Genomic DNA, 12156 nt, shown 5'->3' with positions numbered 1-12156 from the left:
ATTTACTGTGCTTAAAATGTGAGTGTTACATCCAGCATGGCATCAACAAGGGGGATTTTCCCCCTTTACCAGAAAATTTCGGGGGCATTTCACTAGTTCATGTGTTCTACTTGTACCTCTAAGGTGTGACTGGCACCATTTCATTGGGGGGAGTGGTCCCCCTTGACAAATAAATTGGGGGTGCCAACATTTCAACAGAGGGGGAATCCCCTATCGCCATGTCTAGATGTAACACAGTATAATATCATCTACATATCAAATTTATATCATTAAAGCCCCAACTCCCGTATAAAAGCGCGAGAACCTACGAGAGTGGTCATAATGGTGGGATATTCAAACGTACTCGGTACGCTCTGGACGTCGTCGATAAAAACCGTTAATTTAGAAATCTACCGATTAATTTTTTCTTGGAAATTGAGGGATATGTGTATAAGTATTTGGAGCACAATATACTTGGTTTCTGACGAAATTAAATTTGAAATGACGTCTGGAACCAGAAAAAGGATAAAATATTTGCCGGTAATATCGCCGGTATAACGTTCGATGTTCAGTTTGAATCTGCATGATTGACATGATATGCAAATGAGTCATTAGCGATACGTTGTTTACTTTTTACGTACGTATACGTGGCGTTGATCGTTCAACGCGGGGAAAAACACCAAATACTCGGAGCGTACCGAAAGATACAAACGCACACACACTGTGTATAACAAATACATGCAAACACATTTGATTCGGTAGTTCTCTTTTTGGAAAATTTGTTTGTCCTGAAAAGGACAGTTTTCATTCATGTTGGCCTACCTGAGCCGTACATTTTACAGACAGGAAGGCCTAGGCTATACTGTCATTCATGCCCGACATAAAGTACGTCTGGTATGTTCGGGTGAGACCACGGACAAGTACCAGCACAAATTCTGGCATGATCTCTCACTTTGTCTACACTGTCTGTATATCTTCTGTCTTCTTTTCAAATTTCAAGTTTTACCCTCTAGTCAACGTACTGTTGAAAGCGCAATCATCGCAATGCGATATGCGTAACTATCGCTTAGCTGTTTCCAAAAGTGATAAACATTTTCTTTCCCGATCTAAAGCCGTGCATTCCTATGTAACACAAAGCGAATAAAGTCAAAATTAAAAAAACTAGTAGTCTCCAGAATCCAATGTGCTGACAAAACGGGACGCCTGCTATCGCCTTCGGCATATTCGGTCGTCACTGCTGGGTCACTTATGCTGATCAGACGTCGAGTTGACAAACGTCGCCGGCGGCAGCTGAGGTCACCGTACTAATCAGTCCCATAAGTTGCACTCAAATGTCCGCGCTCGATCCCCATCACAGCTAGCTCCAATTCATTCCTGGCAAAGAAAATTCCCGAGGCTACCTCCTGCTCATCAGTGACCGCTATCTTCATAAAGCCAGTTGACATAGTGTGATTAGCAGTCTGACTCTGACTACCACGCGTTTGTAATGAACTAGTATCGCGACTGCGTGGAGAGTGTAGAAGTGCAAGTGCACTCGATTTTGGCGGGATCGTTCAAAGTAGCGAAATACTAGAACTCACCATTTTATAAGGAGGGATGAACATTGAAACGAATGCTCCGAGAATTCATGCGATCACTTTATTCTGATTTTATGTTTGGTGATTAAATATTAACAGGTTTGATTTCTAAAATAAGTATTTTTCAGAAGCTTGTTGAAATAATCATAAAACAACAAATCGACACCACATTTCATTTCGGTCACCATATAACTTGTAATCGAAGCCGGGGGGATAGTCGTCGGTACCCTCCCATCCGAGAGCGCCGAGTTCATGAGACAACGAAATTTTGAAAAGGAAACTATCATCCAAGAACTGTGGAAAACTACGTTTTATAATGAAGACACAGCCCTGCCTCGCTGAACTAAGGTCGAATGAGGAAAGGATTGTTTGTAAGACAAAAGCTCTACAAAATTTGGTAGACGACTTGGCCGTTGAGCATTGTGGTAAATGTCCAACGTCGTCCATTGAAATAACCACACTCGATAAATTTGGACATCTAGTACTAGGCGAATTTGCTGTTCTTTCAGAACTGTTTTGATTTTTTCCCGTTCTTTCCTGAAATGCGGCATTTCTAGGACGGCATTTGAACAAAACGGTGCTTCATTATCAAGGCAAATACGACTCTGCATGAATCAAGACTCCCTGCAAGAGTGATGTAATTTATATACCATGACTGAGCCGAGGAAAACCCATAGATCCCGTGGCAGAAAAAACTACTCGTTGGATTTCTGCATCGTTTACCCGTATACAAAGATGCGGATAGCTATTGCCGCTGTCATGATATGCATTATGTTGAATCATTCAAAAACGCGCTGAATACAATGACAAACGCTTCGTTTTCGGACGAGAAACGTATACCATGACGCAGGAGAACTAAAGAGTGTCGATCGATCGCCTGGCAACGTCATCACTGTTTGAACAAATCCGAGGCGACGCCGCGCCGAAACTCTGCTCCAGTAAGACTTCCAAAAAGTCTATGTTCAAGATAGCCCTGCGTACGATGCTGTGTGTTCCGCTACAGCTAATCGCCCCGCTCGGAACACACAGCATCGTACGCAGGGCTATGTTCAAGACAAACCTATGGAGGAAATGAGTGGATGTATCGTATGGAAAGTAAACCGTAAAATTGGGTGAAAATAGTATACGTAAAGTCACCGTGCAGTCAATGTTTACATTATGTGGCGTTCACGTTCTATTTTTGGAGGTGTTCAACCAGCTGTTTGAATTTGCTACTTTCAGTTCACAAAGAAACCATATTAGTTATGTTTTGCTCCGCCCATTTTTATCGATTTTTCTCGGTAGGGCCCTACCGAGAGTTACCGGTTTAATAATAGTGAATTATTATAGTTTACCTCCTAAAAGCATAGAGGCTCTAAAGACTTCAGTTTTCTTTGTTCAATATATCGTCAACATTACCACATTTTATCATTTTTAATTATGAATTGTCATATTTAGGCCTAATCTCCAAGGAAAATGGCTTTTATGATATGAACACAAATTGCCCTGGAACACTGCTGACAATTCTCCTGAAAATACTAGAAATTCAAGTGACTGTGAGCTCTAAAAAGTGAATTTTAGCTCATTTTTCAGAGTTTCCGGCATTCGGCCGAGAGGGGGAACACCCCCCTCCCGGACCCTCCCCCAACGACGACCGCTTTTTGGTCATGGCAGCTGCAAGCCGCCTACTTTTCCATTCTGGCCCCCTACTTCAAAACTTAATGAAACCCCTGGATAAGGAGCTTGTCTGTGCCTAAATGTAACATATGTGAGACCATCATGTCAGGTGGAATTAATACTTCATATTCAATCCCATAATTGTTCAACTCATTGTAATACGCTGGCAGCAAATATTGCCAGAACATAGTGAGAAGTGGACACTTTCTCCATTTTTTGCGAAAATGCTGCGAGATTTCATCATTCCCGTGAATTTATTTTCTCCCCATGAATCTGCAAGAAACAAAATTCTTGCAATCAAAAAGCGAGAATTTGTTAGTCTCCATGTTAATCCGCGAGAAAGAAAAGTCACGCAAATACAAATTCTCACTGATTGATTGCGAGAATTTTGTTTCTCGGAGATTCATGGCGAGAAAATAATTTCTCGCCCATTGAGTGCAAGAAAACAATGAAATCTCGCAGCTTTCTCGCAAAAAAGCTAGAAAGTGTCGATGTCCTTTTCTAGCTATTTTCTCGCAATATTTTCTACTACTGATACTAACCGTGCCGGACTCGGCAGAGAGTTTTTCAACGCATGATGTTTCCTGTGTATACCTTGTTTTGCACGCGATTTGCACTTCCAAACTCCGGTGATTCATACTTCACTGATCATATCACCCATGATAATCCTTTCGATAGTCTCTCTACTGATATTGATGACGACTATATGTCAGTGAACTCTTCGCAAAATATTGGAACATGAAAATTAATGCTCAAACGACCAAACACTTGAAATAACCACCATAATGGTGGTTATTTGTCCCAACAGATACGTACATAATGAGCATGCAAATACAATCAAGACTCCGTGGTTTGCTTCTGAATGCTCAAAGCATACTTAATATTAAAAAAACTGCTGAACTACGTACCATACTTGAAACTGATGAACCGGGCCTCCTATTTGTGACCGAGGCGCATTAGCAACTCACGAAATATTTCCACCAAATTACAACGTTTTCCGGCAAGATAGAAACCGACACGATGGTGGCGTTCTGCTGGCAACCAAGAACAATTTAGCCGTTATCCATCGACCGGACTCAGAAACGAACTGTGAAATCACTTGATGTGAACGTATAGGAAATAAATAAAACAAGTAATATAACATATCCTTATTGGAACTTTCTATCGCCCGTCAAGCTATGACACAGGCATCTTAGAACAATTCAGTCGATCATTGCGGTAAGCATTGGGATTAAATGGACGTAAACTCCATCGAGTCTTGCTAACGGGTGATTTCAATATGCCAGATATACAATGTGTGGATGGTATTGCATCTTCCAGTAACACAATGATTTACCTACATGTCCATGTCTCCTATCCAACCCGTGTACACATCGCTCCGCAAACATTGTCAAATGGCTAATCGGCTGTCCGTATATCAGCGGGTTAATTGATTAAGTCAACACCACAGCTGTCCCACACGAAGTAAAATTATTTTACTGCGTAGGGGACAGTTGTGGTAGCGCATTGCACTGTAAAAACAATTGAAGAAATTCTACAACTTTGTGAAGCAGTACAATTCGGAATGGTTTGGAATAACATCACTAAAACACAAAAATAAAGTTTCTGCGATGACGAAGAGAAAGCAGATGTTCTGAATAATCAGATTCAATCTGTTTTCACAAAAGACTCTGATCGAATAAACTCACCAGCTGCGCATAGGAATGCCCAGATATCAGTAATGGAGCAAATTCAACGTACAATCCCTGAAGTAGAAAAACTACTGTCTCCTGCTAACCAAAACAAAGCCGGTGGCCCGGATGAAGTGACTACAAAGATGTTGAAAGAAATGGCACACGAAGTAGTTGTAACCTCCACAAATGTAATAATCTCCACAAATGTAATATCAACCACAATTGTAATAAAATCAACCACAAATGTAATAAAATAGTCAACCATAAATGTAACAACCCGCAACCACAAATGTAATAAACAAATTAACCATAAATGTAATAAAACTCAACCATAAATGTATAAAACTTGAACTTGCATATGTGATCATTTGTTTATCAATGCCCTGAGTAAATAATAACTTTAATAAGACTAGTGTAATGTTATTGCATACTTTCCTGAAACTAGGTTTCCTTTCCGAAACACAGAACAGAATACTTTGAGAACACTGTCAGAAAATGGCGAGGTACTGATCAAACCGTTAGATAATGGAAGTGGAACAGCAGTTCTAGACACTGATAATTACATAATAAGGAAGCGTCAAAATAACTCGTCAACCAGTGATACCACACAAAGTTTATGACAGATGACTCAGAACAAATAACAGAGAAATATAAAACCTTATAACAGAAACTTACGACACAAAACATGTTGACGAGAACATATATTTCAATCTAGTAAAAAACAATACGAACACTACCTTGAACACAGTAGAACAAAATAAGACATCCTGGCATCCCTAGTGAAGGAACAAACTTCAAGTGGGACAACATAGAAATACAGACAATCTATCGATTATTCCACAAAATTTATCCCCTGAAGACGACTTTGAGGCAATTGATTAAGAAAGCACGGCAATTTTCGAAAAAACGGCGTTAAAGGATCGTAGTGTTACACAGTCTTCCCCACTCTGGAGTAGAGACTGCACTGACATTCATATTACAGCTGTGTTTCGCCGCGGCCAATCAGTTCTATACACAAAACAGTGAAACGTAAAATACACTTTCAAATATACTTACAAACATACTAAACGCAAACAATCAAGATATGAATAATGTGTGGAGTTGCATTCCTTATTACATAGATCAATATTTAAGGGCTAATTCCTGAATTGCAACGACAAAATAGATTTATTACATTTATGGTTGATAAGTATTACATTTATGGGTGTTTTTTTATTACATTTATGGTTACCGTTTATTACATTTGTGGTTGGTGTTTTTATTACATTTATGGTTGATTTTTGTTACATTTATGGGCGATATTACATTTATGGGCGCATTTTATTACAATTGTGGTTGATATTACATTTGTGGAGATTATTACATTTGTGGAGGTTACAGTAGTCCCCTTCCTGATCACTTAACTATTCAATGTTACTTTAAAGTTATACTGTCACCTTTTCCAATTTTGCAACAGTTACCAAGGAAAGAGAAAATCTAACCAATCACAGATTTTTGAAGCGGGTGGCCATTTTTTTTAAAAAGAGCGCCCCACATGGGTATTTTGAATACCAAGGAATGCCCCTATGACCATATATGGGCATATTTAGATTACAGGTGACTGTATACCTTTAATGACTGGTAAACTGTCTAGAGATTGGACCTTAGCTAACGTTACTCCTTTGCACAAAAAGGTACAAAGGACAATCCGACGAATTACAGACCTATTTCTTTAACATCTGTCATTTATAAAATATGTGAAAGGATCGTTTCTGACCGGATTATGAAACACTTCTCAGAAAATAACACTTGCAGGGAAGATATATATTGAATCGTTGACAGTTTTCTATATTTAACATGTAAAAGTTCATTATTATCATCTGTGGCTAGTTTCAACAACGGAGAGAACTTAGGTTAAGGGAGCGTTGTATATTGGTGTCTTTTCAATATTATTACAGTTCAAAGGTTTTCATTTCCATCATGATGTAGCTATTGCACGAATTTTAGGTCCGCCAAAAACGTAAACGAATTGAATATTTCCACTACTGCCCTTTCACCTTCTTTGAAGGAAGTGGCACGTTTTCTTCAGCAGTGCCGCCACATTGTAAAATTTGCAGATGACTCGGCTCTCCTCTCGCTTCTGGTAGGGCCTGATGAAAAACATGGTCCCGTCCTAGACGAATTTGTTAATTGGTGTGACAATTCATACCTTAATCTGAACGTAGTCAAAACCAAGGAAATTGTTTTTGACTTCAGGAGACAAAAACACAAACTTGTGGAGAGCATTATTCATGATCAGGAAGTTGACATTGTTCATATTTACACATATCTTGGCTCGATTTTTGACGACAAATTGAGGTGGGATGCAAATTCTGAAGCGATTTAAAAAAAGGGGAAACAACGAATGTATTTTTTACGGAAATTGGAATCCTTTTCAGTGAACAAGACAATTTTATCTCTCTTTTACAAGTCTTTTATAGAAAGCATCATAACTTTATCATTTATCTGCTGTTTCCAGAATTTAAGTTTTAAACACAAGAATTCCATAGAAAATATTGTCACTTTGCATATTGTTCAAAGATTATTGGCGCACCACAGAGGAGCATTTTCAAGCAACAGTGTCTGAGGAAAGCACGTTCCATTTTAAATTTATCAGAGCATATTTTAAATTCAGAATTTCAACTGCTTCCTTCGGGAAGACGTTTTAAGTGTCCAGTTTGCAAGACAAACCGGCTCAAGAATTCCTTTATTCCTACCGCTGTGCGGTTTTTAATGAAGTATCTTAACGGTCGTTGTGTGTTGTCACTTTTTTTAATTTTAGTCTTGTTTTGTTGTTTATTGTGATATTTTATGTGTTGTCCGTCAATCTGAATTGCCCTTAAGGGATGAATAAAGTTGAATTGATGATTGATTGATTGATTGATTGATTGATTGATTGATTGATTGATTGATTGATAGCAATGCCGTAGGGAACGGAAGACTAAATTACATCTTGATGATATCGCTCATCGATATAAAATGTGCTGGTTTGAAATCTTAGCCATAAAGTCAGTGTTTGGCCTGTAATTTTTATTACGTAAAGCAGCCAATAAACCATTGTTTAACATAAAATATTGATCGTCCAATTTCAGGTGAAGTTGATGTCAAAATATTGGAGACACTTCTGACAAAATACGATCAAGTCTGCAATGTTGCTGTTGAGCCATGTCAGGAGGACATGGACAAGTACAAGGCGGCGGTGAACAAGAGTAAGAAGATCGACGGCGTACGTTTCCGCTGGGTCCTGCAAACAGCAGACCAATACAGAGCAAGTAAAAACTATTTCATCTTGGCATTTTGTCGGTTTTTGAAATGTTGAAATTGAAAGACTGGAACTTTTGTTCGGGCTTTCCGTGAGGGAAATGTAAGCCATTTCTTTTTGAAAGACAGTATGAATCAGTGATCACCGTGCGAAATTCGAATCTAGAAAACCAATTGCAAAATGGCCAAATATTTACCGACACCGTAAATACAAAATAACCATGGTCACTAACCGGTACTAACTCTGTATAGAAATACTACACTTTTGATATCATGAAAATGAGCTGGTGAACGTTTTATACACACCATGATCTTTAAACTGAGCCCCCATCAGTGGTAGGCTCAACAATAATGTGTGTAAAAGTTTGAGAGTCCGAATATGTGTATCCGAGGCGCATTCCATCCTTAAACCCCGAGAGAGAGAGAGAGAGAGAGAGAGAGAGAGAGAGAGAGAGAGAGAGAGAGAGAGTGTGTGTGTGTGTGTGTGTGTGTGTGTGTGTTGCAAGATTAAGTTGAAGATGAAGCCGTCGCTTGAGGGCGTCCCTCTATTAACGTCTGTCAACGAAGTGTCTGTAAGCAACTTGACTTTCTCAGGTCTGCGGATAGCACCGGGTCAAAAGGGGTAGAGCGGTCAGGAGGAAAATACGCTGCATGTTTTGACCCCTTGCAGCCGCAGTTCGCATCATTACAGCCAGTTCGTATACCAGTGTACAAAATACATATCCGCGTAATTGCTCTTCTTTTGTCCCGATAAATTTAACTGAATGTATAGATGGCTACCCTCTCTTATACTCACTCACCCACTCATGCTCACACACTCACTAACTCTCTCACTCCCTAACTCACCAACTCGCCTATACCTATACTGAGTCTTACTTTTTACTTTCTAGTTCCCTAACTTACTCAAACCCTCACCCTCTTGCTACTAATACTTAGTTACTTTCCTTCTCACTAACTTACTCAAACCCTCACCCTCTTGCTACTAATACTTAGTTACTTTCCTTCTCACCCACTCACTCACTAAGTACTCACTTACCTGCTCAACAAATAAATCTACTTACTTACTTTATACCTTTTTACTTTCTAACTTACTCGCTCACTTATCACTTACCTATTAACGAATTCGCTTACCTACGCACTGACTTGAACATCAATAACTCACGCGTAGTCTAATTTCTAACTCACATAATCGCAGTATATCCAATTGTCTCCATGATCACATCTACTCTGATGACTCGTAAATTAAAGAAACAACTGAAAGTGTGAGCTTAGCAGCGTACTGTGATATTTTGGAAATCAGACAACATGAATTGTACACCGAGCTGTATGACAAAAGGGACGATTTCAATTTTGAAGTCATAACCTGTCCGACCTTTTCGATTGATCACCATCTTCTCCGGATAATGGTGTATACATTTCGCAACTCCTTAGATATTGCTGGACTTGTAACCGATAAATGCCACTCTACTCAGCAACATTATCATTTGTTACTGTTATTTCTATTTGTTCCTCGGACCGGCTAAATTCTCTTTTTACTCTAAATGATGTTGATTACTTGACCTGTTTTTGATCGTTTGTTGCACGCTGACTCACCGTCAACTTTTCTCACTGAATTACTCACAACACTCCTCTCTTGGAAGCACCCGTCGGCATTTATCATCAGCAAAACAAAGTCTTCATCAACTGAGGTCAAGATACTTTAGCAAGTAAAACGGTAACATATCGGATATCTGTCTATTCTCTACAGGAATCCGTAAAGAATGAGGGCGCTAAGTTTGACATCATCCATCTTATTCAGATGATATACTATGTCGACGACATAGAAACCTTGATCAAGGATTTATACCAGCGATTTTTAGAGAAGGACGGCATTATAGTCATCGTCATGGTCGCTGGTAAGGTGAAAACCTACACAATTAGCATACAATTAGCATATACTAGTTTTCTACTTTTCAAGTTAACAAACTGTCCTAGGATGATTGTGATTATTTTAATTTTTGAACATCAGTACAATATCGAACATTTATGCATAGATTTATGTTAAATTAATATGAAAAGCATCTTTATTGGCGTTTATTCAAACCAATGTGATTTCATGCCGTGACGCGGAAGCGGTTGTAATCACAAGAGTGCAGGTGGACGAGGATGATAATGATACAGTGCGTAATATGAACCAAAGGTGAAAATCCACTGTTAGGCCAAGAAAAATAAAAAGTACGTTTGTTTCTCATCCTCGCGCGCGTCAATTCAGACCCGCCGCGTGAACCTTTTTTCTGCTCATGAGGAAATAAAAAAACGCTTAATTTTACCGCAAAAATACGTGACGATAGTGCATAACACAGTGCTGTATAAAACAGAACTTAAAACAAAATAACTGACACTAACATTCCATTCAGAATTGTACACATATGTCACTGTTATATTAAGCAGTCAAAACTGTGCATCGCTGCACTAGAAGTCAAACACGGAACTGTCGCGATACAAAAATACTAAAGCAACACTGCTGTACATTAATCCCTGCGTTCATTCCTGTGTTTTCATATTTTTGCGCGTTCTTGTTGGTTGAAGAATAAAAAAACGAGAAGAAAAAACCCCGCGTCGCCGCATCATTTTTGCAATATGTTCAGGATGGGAAACCAACTTTTTATTTGTCTTGGCCTTAGGCTGATTTTCTTGACTAGACAATAACATTTTTAATATTTAACAACCAATGAATTTTCTCAGAAAATTTATGACCTTCAATACCTCATTACTACATTTTATACCGTCATGGTGAAATAGAAAACAAACTTGAAACTTATTCACCGACTAACAAAACGGCAGTAATCATTTCATTTGCTGATCAGAAAACTTTCCTAGTGCAAGTACTTCCAACTGTCTTTGGGGTATTTAAAAATTAAAAATATTTAAAGAATTGACGTGACAATTCCAAGAATTATCTGTTATTACTAAGGTTGATAGTAAAATGGAATATAATCCTACCTCTCCTACCATTATAACATTCCCTGGTAACGGTGGACAAGAAATTCGTGACCTGATTGCCGGCAATAGAACATCTCAAGTAAGATTGGCGACATTGTGTGTAAACCTCGCATGAATGTTGCGATCATTTTAGTGAACCACACACATACATCAATTCAGTTGTATTGTTGTACAGAGAGAGAGAGAGAGAGAGAGAGAGAGAGAGAGAGAGAGAGAGAGAGAGAGAGAGAGAGAGAGAGAGAGAGATGCATACGATGTACACATACGTATATCTAATTGCGTGATTTCCGGAATTAGTCTAGTATTGTTTGCATTTTAAGAATTGTGATTACTCAAAGACCTATATAATCGTTACCATATACTGCTTTCTTACAGCTCAGCCAACAATATAAAGTACATCATTTTGGTGCTATCTTTTCACAGACACCTGGTTTTCTTTCAACCAGACTTTTCGAATGCTACCGGTGTATCGCCACACCTTCGCTAGTGCCGAAGACGTCATCGAAATCTTGAAGAGACTCGGCTTCAGCTATTCAGTGACGAAGATTCCGTCTTTACTGATGATTCAAGACGGCCTGGAGAAGACGAGGAGCGGCAAACTTGTCCTGGACACTATAAGGGAATGCGGGGGTTTCCTAGAAACCGCTTCCGATGAGCTGATTGATAAGACACTCGATTTCCTTCGCAGTGAGCGGGCGTCCGTCACCAGGGACGGACAGCTGATGTTTAAGAATGATTTGCAAGCCATTGTTATCAGAAAGAAATGAATTCAACGTATGTCGTACGACAACAAATATTTGACAGATGTTGATTGTATCATACGGTCTTTTAGCAGCTAATATTTTGCCTTTTTGCTCACTTATCATGGTACTGAAATAAATTATAGTACTCCAAGACATCAACACAGGTTTTGTTTATTGTCTTTCGTTGAAAGTACTGAAAGAGGTATGGGTTGTTGCTACCTTTGTGATTTGCGGACTTTGAATATATTTACTATTTTCTCGTATAGT

General features: G+C 38.9%; 1 protein-coding gene across 1 annotated transcript; it reads left to right on the top strand.

Moving 5' to 3' along the window:
• Positions 1–11129: 11129 nt before the first annotated feature.
• Positions 11130–11913, top strand: LOC139143777 (histamine N-methyltransferase-like). The gene is made up of 2 exons (XM_070714329.1): positions 11130–11225; positions 11593–11913. Exons 1-2 carry the CDS (start codon positions 11130–11132, stop codon positions 11911–11913), a joined length of 417 nt encoding a protein of 138 aa, XP_070570430.1.
• Positions 11914–12156: the final 243 nt, after the last annotated feature.

This window comes from Ptychodera flava, chromosome 1 (assembly GCF_041260155.1).
Source record: "Ptychodera flava strain L36383 chromosome 1, AS_Pfla_20210202, whole genome shotgun sequence".
Taxonomy (NCBI): domain Eukaryota; kingdom Metazoa; phylum Hemichordata; class Enteropneusta; family Ptychoderidae; genus Ptychodera; species Ptychodera flava.
The sequence above is the reverse complement of the archived record's forward strand: the minus strand, read 5'-3'. Positions and strand labels throughout refer to the sequence as shown.

Coding starts and splice junctions, on each gene's coding strand:
- LOC139143777 (XM_070714329.1), top strand. CDS start 11,130: ATGGAATATAATCCTACCTCTCCTACCATTATAACATTCCCTGGTAAC. Junction 11,226..11,592: donor CCGGCAATAGAACATCTCAA/GTAAGATTGGCG, acceptor TCTTTCAACCAG/ACTTTTCGAATGCTACCGGT.